The sequence below is a fragment of the Spizellomyces punctatus genome, assembly GCF_000182565.1.
Source record: "Spizellomyces punctatus DAOM BR117 chromosome Unknown supercont1.1, whole genome shotgun sequence".
Taxonomy (NCBI): Eukaryota; Fungi; Chytridiomycota; class Chytridiomycetes; order Spizellomycetales; family Spizellomycetaceae; genus Spizellomyces; species Spizellomyces punctatus.
In genome coordinates, this window is record NW_015971537.1 from 1594636 (window position 1) to 1610590 (window position 15955).

General features: G+C 47.9%; 5 protein-coding genes across 5 annotated transcripts in view; 2 read left to right on the forward strand and 3 right to left on the reverse strand.

The window, feature by feature from the left end:
* SPPG_00611 (uncharacterized protein) overlaps positions 1-1862 on the reverse strand; it is a gene marked incomplete at its 5' end in the record, with an annotated part of 4284 nt that extends 2422 nt beyond the window's left edge. The window contains 3 exons of the mRNA XM_016748940.1: positions 41-1561; positions 1634-1741; positions 1808-1862. Of these exons, the coding sequence (XP_016612959.1) occupies positions 41-1561; positions 1634-1741; positions 1808-1862 (1684 nt within the window). The remainder of the gene's footprint in view (positions 1-40; positions 1562-1633; positions 1742-1807) is intronic.
* A 1270-nt stretch (positions 1863-3132) lies between these two features.
* Positions 3133-6958, forward strand: SPPG_00612 (coatomer subunit gamma). The gene is made up of 15 exons (XM_016748941.1): positions 3133-3227; positions 3312-3511; positions 3582-3740; positions 3822-4159; positions 4218-4348; positions 4404-4582; positions 4642-4894; positions 4966-5206; positions 5276-5373; positions 5448-5582; positions 5645-5928; positions 5989-6181; positions 6249-6343; positions 6405-6543; positions 6621-6958. Exons 1-15 carry the CDS (start codon positions 3197-3199, stop codon positions 6851-6853), a joined length of 2709 nt encoding a protein of 902 aa, XP_016612960.1. The 5' UTR covers positions 3133-3196; the 3' UTR covers positions 6854-6958.
* A 1818-nt stretch (positions 6959-8776) lies between these two features.
* On the forward strand, positions 8777-10519 carry SPPG_00613 (polysaccharide lyase family 14 protein). Its single transcript, XM_016748942.1, has 7 exons — positions 8777-9069; positions 9130-9186; positions 9252-9528; positions 9599-9650; positions 9719-9833; positions 9892-9953; positions 10042-10519. Exons 1-7 carry the CDS (start codon positions 9012-9014, stop codon positions 10429-10431), a joined length of 1011 nt encoding a protein of 336 aa, XP_016612961.1. The 5' UTR covers positions 8777-9011; the 3' UTR covers positions 10432-10519.
* On the reverse strand, positions 10459-13424 carry SPPG_00614 (uncharacterized protein; the record flags this gene model as incomplete). The annotated part of the gene is made up of 12 exons (XM_016748943.1): positions 10459-10651; positions 10719-10763; positions 10831-10942; positions 11006-11065; positions 11132-11333; positions 11394-11527; positions 11598-11728; positions 11792-11908; positions 11970-12080; positions 12144-12265; positions 12375-12635; positions 12701-13424. 12 exons carry the CDS (start codon positions 13422-13424, stop codon positions 10574-10576), a joined length of 2097 nt encoding a protein of 698 aa, XP_016612962.1. The 3' UTR covers positions 10459-10573.
* A 387-nt stretch (positions 13425-13811) lies between these two features.
* SPPG_00615 (uncharacterized protein) lies at positions 13812-15902 on the reverse strand. The gene is made up of 8 exons (XM_016748944.1): positions 15751-15902; positions 15585-15682; positions 15442-15522; positions 15103-15377; positions 14859-15033; positions 14725-14784; positions 14374-14665; positions 13812-14306 (listed from the first exon to the last, which is right to left on the reverse strand). Exons 1-8 carry the CDS (start codon positions 15884-15886, stop codon positions 13900-13902), a joined length of 1524 nt encoding a protein of 507 aa, XP_016612963.1. The 5' UTR covers positions 15887-15902; the 3' UTR covers positions 13812-13899.
* Positions 15903-15955: the final 53 nt, after the last annotated feature.

Sequence of the window (15955 nt, forward strand, 5' to 3'; positions counted from 1 at the left end):
GCGTTTGGCGGGGTTACCGTCGCTTTTGCAGCATCTTTACCAGTTGCTTTTGCGGCGTCTTTGCCAGCGTTTGGCGGGGTTACCGTCGCTTTTGCAGCATCTTTACCAGCGTTTGGTGGGGTTACCGTCGCTTTTGCAGCATCTTTACCAGTTGCTTTTGCGGCGTCTTTACCAGCTGCTGTAGCAGCTTCCGTCGCGTTTTTTCCAGCTGTTGTCGGGGTCACCGTGGCTTTTGCATCTTTACCAGCGTTTGCGGGGTTACCGTCAGCTTTTGCAGCATCTTTACCAGCTGCTTTCGCGTCTTTACCAGTTGCTTTTGCGGCGTCTTTACCAGCGTTTGGCGGGGTCACTGTCGCTTTTGCAGCATCTTTACCAGCGTTTGGCGGGGTTACCGTCGCTTTTGCAGCATCTTTACCAGTTGCTTTTGCAGCATCTTTACCAGTTGCTTTCGTGGCGTCCTTTCCAGCGTTCGGCGGGGTCACCGTTGCTTTTGCGGCATCTTTACCAGCTGCTTTAGCGGCGTCCGCGGCGTCCTTTCCAGCGTTCGGCGGGGTCACCGTCGCTTTTGCAGCTTTACCAGCGTTTGGCGGGGTTACCGTCGCTTTTGCAGCATCTTTACCAGTTGCTTTTGCGGCGTCTTTGCCAGCGTTTGGCGGGGTCACTGTCGCTTTTGCAGCATCTTTACCAGCGTTTGGCGGGGTTACCGTCGCTTTTGCAGCATCTTTACCAGTTGCTTTTGCGGCGTCTTTACCAGCGTTTGGCGGGGTCACCGTTGCTTTCGCGGCGTCCTTTCCAGCGCTTGGCGGGGTCACCGTTGCTTTCGCGGCATCTTTACCAGCTGCTTTCGCGTCTTTACCAGTGGCCTTTGCGGCATCTTTACCAGCGTTTGGCGGGGTCACCGTTGCCTTTGCGGCGTCTTTACCAGCAGCTTTTGCGGCGTCTTTACCGGTTGCTTTCGCGGCGTCTTTGCCAGCGTTCGGCGGGGTCACTGTCGCTTTTGCAGCATCTTTATCAGCTGCTTTCGCGTCTTTACCAGTTGCTTTTGCGGCGTCTTTACCAGCGTTTGGCGGGGTCACCGTTGCTTTCGCGGCGTCCTTTCCAGCGCTTGGCGGGGTCACCGTTGCTTTCGCGGCGTCCTTTCCATCGTTCGGCGGGGTCACCGTTGCTTTTGCGGCATCTTTACCAGCTGCTTTCGCGTCTTTACCAGTGGCCTTTGCGGCATCTTTACCAGCGTTTGGCGGGGTCACCGTTGCCTTTGCGGCGTCTTTACCAGCAGCTTTTGCGGCGTCTTTACCGGTTGCTTTCGCGGCGTCTTTGCCAGCGTTCGGCGGGGTCACTGTCGCTTTTGCAGCGTCCTTTCCAGCGCTTGGCGGGGTCACCGTTGCTTTCGCGGCGTCCTTTCCAGCGCTTGGTGGCGTTACCGTTGCTTTTGCGGCATCTTTGCCAGCGTTTGGTGGGTTCCCCGGTGCTTTCGCATCTTCTTTTTTAGGAACTGATGTAGTGTTTCGAGGGATCGCCTCGCCGTCACTATCAGGATGTGGTCCGTCATGTGGCGCGGGTGCTAATGTATGCCAGAACAGACCATTAGAGCAACTCCATTACATATCATCTCAGGAATCATACGGCACGCTACCTCTTGGATCAACTCGGATGACCTTGGTGAGTGATTCTGTCCAAGCTGAGATTTCAGCACATTTCTCGCCTTTGCAATTTCTCTCTGTAGTGATTTGAGGAGTAGGTACTATTTATGCCAACACTGTGTGATCAGAAGGATGTCATTTTGTGCATCGAGCAAATGTATGTGTACCTGCTAGTGCAGTCGTGGTGAGGGCCGCAATGATAACGAGCGACAACTTCACCATCTCGTGTACGTGTGCAGCGTTAGAATGTGAAAAGAATTATTCGATTGTTTCTATTGAAGAGGAAGCGGATGGAAGTATGGTCTTCTATTTAAAACAACTCTACAAGACATTATATCAGGATGTAAAACTCCGCTCCCAAGTTACCTTGATAAACCGATGCAAGGAACCCCAAGACTTTCCACAATCGTAGTGGGCAATCATCACCGGCCTCGAGCCAGCACCCCTCCAAGATGACAGGTTGTCTTCATAATAGATGCATCGTTTTGAATGAGGACGAGATAGGCCACTTCAGGCTGGTTTCGTGCCATTCCTGGCTGAACCAGGGACATAGCTCTACAACCGGGTGCAATCCTCAGTGGATATCCGGGTATTCTACACAGAACAATATGAGCGTTCTGTTCATTCTTTTGAATATGCGCCTTCCTCTACGGTTGCGCCCGGCCGCATCAGGCACGGCAATTTTGCCTGTGACGTGTGACTCCTCTGCCAGGATGAGGAAATCGCTAATCTTGGAAAGGCGTATAACTGGGGTTTTAGAAAAGTGCCAACGTAGTCGAGATTCCTGTATTTCAAAGTCAAGCCCAGATGTTCGGGGTGGTATTCTGGGGTACAACCGCAAGCGTAATTGCAACGATTCAAGCGAGAGGGTCGGGGCTCCCCAAACTTTAGGTATGAAACGAGTTCGCACAATGACTGCCACTTTCACAGCGTTTGCTTGCCCTTGTATCAGTATTGCTCTCACCCTCGCAGGATTTGAAAGGATAAAACATTGCAGTCGATAATTCCGGGCCATCTACCCAAATCCTCCGGAGCTCTTGCGACATTTGTGGTGATACTTGGTTGTCGGCCCGTCGGTCGAAAAGTCCCCAGTTCCTATGGAGCTCTTGCAGAGGGGTTGTCGGCCCGTCGGTAGGACAGTCCCCAAATCCTCCAGAGCTCTTGCGACACTAAGTCACCAGATCCTATGGATCTCTTGCAGAGGGGTTGTCGGCCCGTCGATAAGACAATTTCCAAACCCCATGTCTTAAAAGTCCCAAACCTGTAGAGAAAGTCTTGCTCCTCAAAATGCCCAAAACTAAGAAAAGGGCGGCACTCAAACCCAGAAATCCTGGGGCATCTGTAACGCAATCTGCATACAAAGTTACATACCGCAGCCATACCGTCGGCTCTCCCACAGCGACCCAGACGAGTCTCCTAGGTAAGCAAAATGTTGCCATAGCAACAAGACTGGAAACGCGTGACACGTGTCCGGGTGGTGAGGCGTCTCTCCAAGCCAAACTTGGAACAAGTCCCGTTCAACGCGCAACTTGGGATTTGTAGCATTTTCAAACACCATGAACTTGGGCAAGAAAGATGAAGACTCGGGTACGGGTGCAAAGGAAAATCGTCACTTTTACGTGCTTATCTGACCTGATGGCCACCATGGATTTGCCTTTTAAAAACTGCCAGATGCAGGCCTCTTCTTCCACATTGACAAGAGTACGGTCCTGCAAGAAGCACGCGCATTCAACGAAACTCCCATCAATCCTCGGAAATGCCGCCTCATATTGACCAAGATTGTGTATCTGCTCTACCAGTCCGAGGTGTTTCACACCCAAGAAGCGACCGAAACATTCTTCTCCATCACAAAGCTCTTTCAATCTCAAGATGTATGTTACCGTGATCATCATGCTTCCATACTACAAGTATCCATAGAGTTGCATCTCACGTGCTTTTCAGACCCCACTTCGGCAAATGGTCTACCTTCTCATCAAAGAACTATCGACGGTGGCCGAGGATGTCATCATGGTGACCTCAAGTCTGATGCGTGATATGAATGCAAAGTCGGACGTTATCTACCGAGCGAATGCTATTCGAGCGTTGGCAAAGATTACCGATGTAAGCGGACATATCAGAACGCTTAAGTCTTGTCACATGTATATGTTTTGATGGATTTGGTTGACCCATCATGGGATTTAGAGCTCCATGCTGCAAGCGATCGAGCGATTCATAAAGCAGGCAATTGTGGACAAAAATCCCAGTGTCTCTAGCGCAGCTCTCGTTTCCTCCCTTCATCTTTTTGGCGCGAATAAGGATGTTGTGAGACGGTGGGCTAACGAGGTCCAGGAATCCATCAACAGCAAAGGTCCTATTACACAGTACCATGCATTAGGTTTAATGTACCAGATTCGGCAACATGATCGAATGGCCGTCATTAAATTGGTGCAGAACTACTCCCGCGGATCCTTGCGCTCACCTTTAGCGTACTGCATGTTGATTCGATATGCGTGTAAGATTATGGAGGACGAAGAACCAGGGTATGGGTGATCCACGTGGTCTCAGAGAGTACAAGTGTCCTTAGTAACGTTTACGCAGGTCACGCTCTCTGTACGATTTACTGGAAGGCTGGTTGCGGCACAAGCACGATATGGTCGTATATGAGGCAGCACGCGCAATTTGCGACTTGCGGGATGTCACAAGTAAAGAATTGTTCCCCGCAGTTTCCGGTGGGTGAAGAACATACAGCGCGCGTGATCGTCACTGTCTTGACGTTTTGTTCAGCTCTGCAGCTCATGCTCGTGAATCACAAGCCCACCCTCCGCTTCGCGGCCATCCGGACCCTAAGCAAACTAGCAATGACACATCCTGCCGCAGTATTCCCATGCAACCTGGACATGGAGAATCTGATAACGGATCCTAATAGAAGCATCGCCACATTCGCCATCACTACCCTCCTAAAGGTGCGCACACATGTATATCGCCCATGTGTTTGATGGTCTGCTTATCCTGTTGACATCAGACCGGTAACGAAGCCAGCGTAGATCGTCTGATGAAGCAAATCACCGGTTTTATGAATGAGATATCTGACGAGTTCAAAATCATCGTTATTGATGCGATCCGGTCTCTCTGCCTCAAATTTCCGGCGAAGCAATCGTTGATGCTGAACTTCCTATCGAATGTGCTGAGAGATGAGGGTGGATACGAATACAAGAGAGCGATTGTAGACGCCATTTTGGATATTATTTATCATATCCCTGAGTCCAAGGAGTTTGGTAAGGGGCACATGGTGGAGCAACCGGAGCGAGGAATCGTATTGTAATATTGGATTCTTTCTACCGATTAGCACTATCCCACCTATGCGAGTTCATCGAAGATTGCGAGTTCAATAAGTTAGCTGTTCGCATACTGCACTTGCTTGGAAGGGAAGGGCCCAAGACATCAAAACCGTCAAAGTACATCCGATATATTTACAATCGGGTTATTCTTGAAAACGCCACAGTCCGTGCGGCTGCAGTGAGTGCTTTGGCGCGGTTTGCGGTCCATCTCCCCGAGCTACGAGACCGTGTTAAGGTTCTTCTGACCAGGTGAGTACAGCTGTTCGTGACATTCGTGTATTTGCACGCCATCCTCATATCTCTGGATAATCATGGAAGATGCTTGGACGATAATGAGGATGAAGTAAGAGATCGTGCAGTGATGTATCTACGCATCATCGATGACGAGGATCTTTGCAAGCGTTACATTGCAGATGGTTAGTTGCGGCAAAGTCATTCTGATTATTGGGCGTCCGTGTTCATATGGAACTGCCAATCTTACCCAACGTAGAAACCACATATAGCTGGCCCTCTCTCGAACGGAAACTCGTCGAATACGTGAACGATGAGGCCGCTCATTCTTCGGCCTTTGATATCAGTACCACACCTGTGATCACGGCTGCGCAAGAGAGGGCGGAACGAGCTCGTACGTCACAAGCGTTGTATCGAACGTTCTTTTTTGATATGCTCATGTGCCATCGTATTCAGGGGTCGCGACGGCCGCTGCAGAACTAGCAGTTCCCACTTTGCGAAGCACTCAGGGTGGGCCGACACCGAGTGCACCTTCAAGCACTCCTGCCGCACGGGGAGCTGTGCCCTCAGCGGCGGGTGACGCACAGGCTGGATATGCGGCTGCCATGGAGAAGATCCCAGAGCTGGCTGGGTTGGGGTCGCTTTTCAAGTCGTCAAAACCTGTCGAGTTGACAGAATCAGAAACTGAGTACGTCGTCTCATGCGTGAAGCATGTCTTCTCAGAGCACTTGGTTTTCCAGGTAGGATGCATCGTTGGTTAATCCATAACCTGCGTTGACGTGTCATTTTCGGTGAGCCAGTTTGACTGCCGCAACACATTGAACGACTCTCTTTTGGAAAATGTCAATGTCGTGATGAAATTGGAGACCTCTGAGGACGATGACGCGACAGCGTTGGTGCAAGATAAGGCTATACCCATCCAAAGACTCATCTATGACATCCCGGGAACAGCATACGTTGTGTACAGCCGGCCTGGCGGGGTGTGTCCGACGGGTATGCAGTGACGTCCCGTATCATCATGATGAATGTGCTGTTGCTAATGCCGTTATTATAATCTCAGCAACCTTTTCAAATGCGTTACGTTTTATTGTCAAAGACTGCGATCCTAGCACGGGCGAACCTGATTCGGAAGAAGGCTACGAGGATGAATATTTGGTATGATAGCGGTTGCACACAAAGTTGCTCCCGATAAACACGTGCTTAGTTTTGTACATAGTTGGAAGATTTGGATCTGGTAACGGCAGACTACATGCTCCCGTCGTACATCGTCGACTTTAAGCGAACGTGGGAGGAACTCGGGGAGGCCACCGAGGTTACAGAGACGTACGCCCTGACCAATGTAGCTAGCATTAAAGGTAAGCGCTCATGGAGTGCTATGATTTTTAAAACTCGCGCTCTAATTATAATGATGTCCTCCCTGCCCGACCCAAAGCTGCGGTACAAAATTTGCTTCAACTTCTCGGCATGCATCCATGCGACGGAAGCGATATGGTCAAGGACAAAGCCACAACGCACACGCTCTTATTGAGCGGAGTGTATGTTGGTGGGACAAAAGTGGTTTGCCGGTGTCGAATGGTACTTGGTGACGACGGCGTGACGCTGGAGGTCACAGCTAGAAGCCCTGATCAGGACGTTGGGCGGAGGGTTGTGGATGCTGTTTGCTAGACTAAAAGCAGAAACATAATACTGCTTCCTATAATGCACGTTGCAATATTGTTGTGGGCTATGATGTTGGGTGAATTCATGCTTACGTGAAGATATGCAAAGCCACGCAACTAGTGCGAAAGGCAGGCGATGATCTTCTGAGCTTCTTGTCACCGCAAATGCATCCCGTCGCAACTCTCGCACTCTGCACCGCCCTTGCAGTACATGGCATCCGCAAAAAGTCGCTTAGTTATAGTGGTGCTATTGCTGCCTTTGTGGTTGGCTGCATAACATTTTCGTGTTCGGGATCGCAGGATGGCCTGCTCTTTGGCGGCGTTTTATTAGGTTTTTATCTTGGAGGTTCGAGAGCTACCAAGGTGAGATGACTCTATACTTTGTCTCGATACGTGATGCCGAGACAAATTGGAGCCGCAGTTCCTTTGCCGCGGCCGTTGAGCTCTGAAGCTGTACGTCGCCATATATATATTTTCAATTTTCCAGTTCAAGCAAAACATTAAGAAGCAACTGGAAGAAGATTTTCAAGAAGGTGGGATATCGATTTTGTAGTATTGGAAAAGCATACAAGTTTATCGCGATCGTCTCCAACCCGACCGACCAGAACTCTAATTGTCTTGTTCAAAAAAGGTGGTCGGCGAACGGCGATCCAAGTCCTTTCCAACGGACTCACTGGCACCGTTGCATGCGCATTGCATTACTATCTTGTTCGTCGGGCCACGCAAGAGCGAGTCTGTTTTGGTGTGATTGACACGAGAGTCGGGCTGCTGCATACAGTTCTAGTATTGGTATATATTGGGTGAGGACGCTGTGGGTGGGTATCTCGGCGCTGGAGACATCATTTATCATGATCCTTGTTTGATTGCATGCTGTAGTCACTATGCATGTTGCTGCGGTGACACATGGGCGAGCGAACTGGGGATCTTGAGCAAAGGTCAACCGCTGCTCATCACAACGCTTAAAAAGGTATTTCGCTGGAGGTCGGCGATGTTAATAATTAGCTCAACGTCTTTTCTAGGTACCAAAGGGTACGAATGGAGGTTAGACAGGTTCATCTTTATTTATAAGTCCACTGGATAAGGCTTACATCATCCTTATGTCTAGGGATCTCATTACTTGGCTTGACAGCATCGATTGCTGGGGGTTTGTTGGTCGGAATGATCGCTGCGATTGGCTTACCCTGGAATCCCGAGTGTTCACAGTCGAAGCCATATCTCTTCATTCTTGTGATGGGTGCTTTGGGGGGATTGGTCGGTTCATTGGTAAGCTTACCTCAATTTTAAGTCGTGCCCACGTTAATGGATAATTAACTTATCTATCACATGTGGCAGATTGATTCATTGCTTGGGGCTACTCTTCAAAAGAGCGTGTACAATGCAGCTTCCAAAAAAATAGCGGGTGATCACCGTCGCCTTCGTGAGGGAGAAACCACGTCGGATTTAAAACATATTTCTGGGATCGAGTTACTAGATAATCATCAGGTGCAGTATTTTTGCATTTTGAATGAGGTTCCGGATGCGAGAATAACTCGATGCTGCTCTTCTCTTTTGGCTCAACAGGTCAATTTTATTTCTTCTTTAATTACTGGCGTAATTATCGCATATATCGGCGTTTGGTGTTCACAAGTAGCGTGAGTATAGGAATTCGTTAGGAGAAAGTAGTACATTATACATGTAGCAAAGTAGTCGGATGTAGTTGCTGGTCACGTATATGGATGAATATTACCACCTGTTACTATACCGGCTAAATATTACTTCGCTCCACCGTAAAATCAAAGTCGTGATGCAGGCTAACCTTGACTGCCACGTATTTTCCGCATGTGCATGATCAAAGGTGGGGGACGCTTGAGGATCAGGCCGCTTCAAAAATATCCGAGACGCATCAGGTTCAAATATCCTACAAGGAAATTCCTTTACTGGGTCATTGAATAAGAATTCAATAGGTTATGTTCAAAATGAGGGTTCTCTATGAGGATCGTTTCGCAATATCCCAGACCAGAAAGTGCGGCTGTGAGCACCAAAACGATTCTCTCAAATACACTTGTTTATGCTGGATTATATGCGATTTTCTTGTACAGCGTTTATCCAGTTGCCAGGTTTTACTCATCACGGTGCATTTTTCTTGCTGGCATTAATTTTTGCAAAGCTGTAAGCTGGTGTTTATAATGTGTGCGGCGATGGTAAGCTTGAGGCGGATGTTGATGGTGGGGTACGTGCTCGCCGGTAGGTCAATCTCTCTATCCGTTCGATGCACCGGGATCTTCTTGATAATCTCCCGTAAAGGTGTATTGCATGGGAAGTTTGTCCAATCTGCGGCAGCTCCTACCGTTTGCGACCTAGGTACGATTATCTGGTATAAGGTTTTCTCCAAAGTTCAATTTCACCCATATCGTATCATGTATCAGATCTCGGGTGTGGTGCTGGATGCCCTTACGCTTGTCCTTTCGGATTTCCATGTGATACACCCAAAGACTGTCTTTCGGGTTCCTGTACAGGAGGATATTGTGATACGGGCAAATCGACAACGTCAAAACCATCCACAACTGGCGAACAATCCTGGGAACTCACCGATTTGACGACGGGAACCGATGCATTCAATGTGGTCAAGAGCTCTTATGGGGAAACCAATCGTAAAATCGTTAAAGACCCGGCAGGGTCAGGCAAGCCAGTGCTGAGTGTCTTGTAAGCGGGTTTTTGATGTGCAGGGGAAACCATGCTCATTCCACTCACTAATGTTTATTTGCCTCAATAGCTACCCTGCAGGCAGCTACAACCCTTCCGGCAAACCACGAGGTGGAACTGGGGTATGCTCATACTTTGTTGTCTTCTCTTGTGATTACCATGATGTTTAGCATCTTGATCCATATTACAGTTCTATGCTCAGCCTATCAATTTAAGCAATGCAAAAGTCGTATCGTTCGAGTATCAGATATACTTTCCAAGCGGATTTGCTTTTAATAAGGGCGGGAAGCTACCTGGACTCTACGGTTGGTAATAAAAATGGCAATAATATTCGTCAACGCTCTAAACCAGCGACGATTTTAGGTGGTCGTGAGAGCTGCTCCGGAGGAGATCCCGCCCTCGACTGTTTCTCCACTCGTTATATGGTATGCTGTTTTTTCTTTTTTGTATGGCCTTACCTACGACAATGCCCTTTGACTAACAGATCCAATTGCGGTTTTATTCTTTTATTAGTTCCGTAAACAGGGAGCGGGTGAGACCTATCTTTACGTAGACGCCTCAAAGCAAGTTGAGACGTTTTGCAAGGTTCCCCCTCTGAGCGTCTGTAACGGTGACTACGGAAACTCCATCGGCCGTGGCTCATTCAAATTCAAGACTGGTAAATGGCAGTCCCTCCTGCAACGCATCACGCTAAACACACCAGGCCACGCAGATGGACGTGTCCAAGTTTTTAGCGATGGAGTTGAGGTGATTGACTTTGGGCAAGTTAGCTACAGGAACACTGCAAATGTAGGATTCGTCGGGATTGAGTTTGAGACTTTCTTTGGCGGGTCGGACTCTAGTTGGGCTACACCGAAAGATCAGTATGTCTATTTTAGGGGATTCAGTTTGCATTGGGAGTGAAGAGCGGAGGAAGGCAGCCGTGACAGTTTGTAGTAGTGTGGTAGCGATATGTACCATGTGAGAAACATATTTTTAAGCAGGGTCCCAGTATTTGCTTTCTATTTATGTACAAACGTATGTCATCGTCTAACAGTCATTCCATTCAGCGGAATCCTGAAGATGTCGCTTCTAAGAACCCCTTTTCAATTAGAGCTATCATGTCGGCTTGAAGTGGTAGAAGCTACATATTGTCCGGGAAGTGATCAGCAACGAGAATAGTTTCACCGGAAGTCAATCACTGGCCTTACCTTGAAGATCGGACGCCTCGGAGGACCGGGTTCGCCCTTCCCAGACTGAAAAGCGAACAATTCAGCCTGGCTGGTTTTTTGGACATGAACGTCCAAACCTCAGTCAACATACCTTGTGGCTTGCATTAAATGCACCGAGATCTTGTACGTATTGCGCAAGTTGCTTGCGGTGCTGATATCGCCGTTTGATCAGATCTTCAAGAATAACCGCCCTCTTTGTGTTGCTGAATGGAATATATCAGAATTGTCAACACAATGTGGTACCAAAACTATTTTCGGTCTCTCACTCTGCAATTCTCAAAGGCACTTTATCAGTATTGTCGTCCTTTCTTGCTTTTGTTCGTCCTCTGTTTGACAAATTGAATTCGATCATCAGAGCCTTTCCATGCATACTAGGACCTCACAATTCTTACTTTTTTCCTTTAACCTTCTTGTCATCGAGTTCCGTTGACGATCCAAGTTTTCGTGCCCCTGCAAGCGGTGTTCCCCCTCCTCCATGCACCTTTCTTAAACTCCACCAAAGCGGCTCCAGCTTCTCCCAGTATTTGCAAATGACATCCACTTGCGCGTTGCGAATTGCATGCCAGCCAATGACATAGTGTTGCGCTTTGACGACTGAGAACGCAGGCGTGTGTTAGCTGGGCCTTGAGTACCTTTGCAGATTTGTTCCTGTACCTGAAAACCGATACTTCTTGACGACTTTCATGAGCCTCGAAACATCGTACACATCCCGGAAGAATTGACGAATGGTGTTCGAAGCTCGGTGCTTTTGTACTTCACGACGACGGCGGATAAATTTATGAAAGACCCTAATTTCAAGGGAGATGGAAGTCTGTTGGCAAGGTGTCAGATGCGAACACTGGATTTGAGCCCACGTACACAGCTATCTTTGCAAGCGCCAAGCGTTTGTTCCGTTCATATTGCGCTTGTTTATACTTTCTATATGCCTTTTGAATGACTCTTGCAGCATGAACTTTAACCAACAACTCTGCACGCCGCTTTCGTTCCGTCTACAGAACAGCTTGGGACTGAGTTGTTTTCCTCAGAAATGAAAATGCCTGGAATGGTCGTACCTCGAGCACTATTCTCATTATTGTCATTCGACTAGCAACTGCGGTGAGGATAAACCACTTTTTCTGGAGGGCTTGGGCTCTCCCCATCTGATCTTTCTCCTTCTTCTTAGTATGCTCCTGCCAAAGGGGAATGATGAACTCAATGACGCAAGCGTCTAAACCTCATCCAAAATCTTACCACTGCATCTTGCTTCTTTCGCAGCGCAAGTACATGCTCTTTCCACAGATCCATATCTTGCTGCATTTTTCGATTGCGAACGTCAGCACGATGCCGGTCATGCAGCTCTTTCTGGTCAATGAGCGACGTTAGCAAAATCTAAAACGACAGCAGCACTTCGACATTAAAATATACCCCTTCTTGTATCATAAGTCGTCGCTGACTTGGATGCATCTGAGCGACTGCAAGCTTGTTTTGGCGGATCAGATCAGCTGGTATCGTCCGCGCACGGTCATTGTCGGCAGCGCGGTATTCTGCTAAAGAACCAACGAATGCAGATCCGTCAGATAACTTTCCCGTACTTGCAACTGACACAGAGATACCAGCATTGAAGGAAGTATTAAGAGCAGAAAGCTCGATACCTACAAATCTTGGTTTGAAATGCTTCCCATTCCGCCTGATTTGTTTTCAAGGTTTCAATGCGCTTTTCCAATTCTGCAGCGATAACGCGAATAGGCTTTCGTCCGGCCAATGTTTTATTCTCCGTCAATAGATCAAATAATTGCGGTTGGTGATGTTGTTGTGCAGTTGGTTTATCCACTTTGCGTCGCTTTCCTGCTTTGTCCCCTTCGCTAGTCACCAAGGAAGCACCGTTATAAGCTTTTTCGTCAATGTTCTTGGCACGTTCTTGTCAGATGCACTGGTCTTTAGTTTTAAAGCTGTATTGTGGGGATGCCATCCAAAATTCTTACCCAGTAGCTTTTGAATGTCCACCAAATTCTTCTCAAATCCAACATATGAATCCTCCACCGCAAAGCTGTACTCATTCTCCCGCCTCCGAACACCGCCAGCATAATCTCTACCTTCTGCGCCATTTGCACGGTTGAGCAAAGCTAGAAGCTTGACTAGTCGGGCATTTTGCTGTTTCGTAGGATATGAGATGGTCGGAGTACGAAATGGTCCATTTGTGAGCGGGGCAGGGGGATACGGATATATGTACTGATCATCATCCTCCGTGTCGTTGAGACTCCATTGATGACATCCTGATGCTGCTGGCGCCGTGTGAGAAGCCAATGTGCCCCCTGAGAGCATGATCGTCAAATCACTTTCATTAATGCTAGAGCCCAAGTATGCGGTGCCTGGTGCCAGTAAGTCCTGCTTCACGTCTGTTCCTTCTGAAAGTTGAAACCGGACGTCCAATCGGTTGGTTATCAATGGTACGTCGGCTTTGCTCTTGGGCCGAAGAGGAATGGGGCCGATGATACCGAATTTGTTGTTTTCCACTGGTGGTAGGGATGCATCTGCCATAGGGTTAGGGGTGCCATTGATTATTCTACCAGTTACAGAAGTCGTTGGTCCGTGTTTTGATAATCGCGGGCTTCCCGCTCGACCGTCTGTTCGCTGGCGACTGGCTGACCCTAACCGTTTACCGTGACTGCCACCGATGTTGGGAAGATTCGAAGCAAGGGTAGCCATAAAGTGACAATGATGCGATATTTTCGAGTTCGGAGTGATCAGCGTTTATTTTAGGAACAGATTTTGGAAGACTTTTTGGCCCAGCAACAAATGCCATCTTTAGGCAATTATCGGACTTTATTGGCGAATTCTTTGCTGGATACTGAAGCTAAAGTTATTATTGAATCAAAAAATGAAATTATGATTCAGGGCTGACTTTCACTTTGATCATATTGGCTGTGCAGCACACATATATTACCAGTACAGCGGTCTGCATATCATCGGTAATATGGCAGTTGTTACATGGCTGTTGAACGTTATCTATGTATCCAATGACTGGTCACTATGCCCGACTTACAGGGACTTGCCAAAGTGTGACTTGGTAATGACGAGTCTGCAAGATTAATGTGCGTTTTCTTCTCTTTGGTTTATAATGCATTCAAAAAAAAGTATTCACATACGTGCGTGAGAGATCAACAATATACAAGATTCTACACTACTTGTTCTGCCGTGGTCTTTTGTTTGCATCTATTAACTCAATACCTGCCATCAGCCCGTCCGCTTCATCCAATTTCCGTTTCTCCCCTCTTGCACCGAGTTCCTCCTCTACTTTTCCGCTAGCATCTTTTGGATTATCTTCCTCATCGCTATCTGCAAATCTTAGATGTGTAGTGGGCGTGTGTGTGGCAGTACTTGTCTCCAAATTGCGCTCCTCAGACTCGTCCTCGTCATCGCTCCTCGCGAACTTGACATGCCGCCGCGCAACTGCTGGTGCGTGGGTCTTTGCTATCCCGTCCGATGTTGAGTGTGGGGTAGTATCTCCAGTCTTTTCATGTCTTTGGTGCCATTCCTTTTGTTGCTGCCGTTGTGATATCAGATTCCAATAGGCGACTTCGGCTTGACCTGCGGAGCATAGAAATGAGGAGACGGAACCACCAGACAAGCATCATTATGTATGGTCCTCGCTCACCTGTCAGTATCTCAAGCTGAATATTTGGCCACTTGGGTGGTTTCTCTTCATCTTCTTTTTCACGGGCTTCATCTGCATTCTCCGAAACCATTTCCTCCATCGCCTCGTCATCCCATTCACCCCATTCGCTGGCTTCCGTTGCAGCCTGCTGTCTCTTCTCCTGGTTATTTTTCTTTGTCTGGCGCGGCAGTAAGGTTCCAAGGTCGTCCTTATGTGTCTGGGCAATATATTCTCTTGAGAAAAACACGAAAGCAAGTCGTGCACCATGCGATGTTTTGAAACGAACATGGCCCTTGATGTTTGTTATTGGTTAGAAATCCCCGCCGGTGGAAGAAGGCTCAGTACACTTACGGAACCCTGATTTCGATTCAAATCTATGAAGGATACGGGAGCAATCATTTCAAACAAGCGCTACATTTACAAGTTAGCATGATACTTTGCACGACGACAAAAACTGCAACCTCTAGAATCAACTGAAGCCCTACCTTCAGCACTTTCGGTGTTGTGCTCTTGTGTGCTCCCGAGAACTTGGCCACTATCCTACTTTGATATTCAGCCTTTTCGTGTGTACCCATTTGGCCCTGGATGACGTTAAATAGTTCCTCTTTTCTTCTCTTCAGAAGTGCCGCATACTCATTCGTAAGGGCTCTCCATTGAGTCCTGAGATTGACATTTCAGTGACAACCTCAGATGAGATACTTCCGTAGTCACCAACCGACCCACACATACTTGGACATAACTCTCACCTCCCCTAAACCCCCCAGGTTGACTTCTTCTTCAGTAAACGACTTGAGATCCACGTCAGGAAGCATTTTCCGGAATCTTCCTCCTATAGCGTCCACCGCCCGAGCCGCGTCCGACGCTTTCTCAAAGATCGCAAAGGCGAAACCTGCATGCTTTGACTCATCTCCGTACATTTTTGAAAAAATAACCCTTTGGACGCGACCAAAGGGGTAAAAAAGATCCGTAATGTGTCGCTCTGTTGCTCGAGGTGGTAAACGCTCCTGAAGGCATGATGAGTTAGTTACGCACACGCTAAGCTGCTAGTAAATCTGCAAGGATACTCACAATGTAGACGGTTCTTGTGTCGATCTCTGCATAGTCGGGTAGAGGAATTCGTCGTCGAACCATTTTTCCATCTTCACTAACCTAGTTTCTAACGATGAGCGGTTATCGCGAATGTTTTCAAGTCTCCTACAGCTATGTTATACCTCCAGTTCTTTGGCGAATGTTCGGACAGCGTTGGCGACCACAGCGTCGTCTTTTGTTATTCTTAGACGAGATTGAGTGAAGATTTCCAAGGGAATCCCTACACCCAAAGCGTTCAACGTTAGACAAGCGAAAAGCTGGAACATTGCCCCAGGTCTATATACTGACAATTCCCCTCATTGCTGGTAATCGCCTCGACGATCTGTATGTCGTACGATAGTACCTCGTCCGAGAGGTAGTAAAGCATCTTATCTGCCACCTGCTTTTCGACAGACTGAAATGCCGGTATTATAGGAGCAGCCATATTGGAATAAAGCCAGATTCAAAAGTTTCTGAGAACAAGATGATGATCTTTGTAGATCTCCCCGTCCAC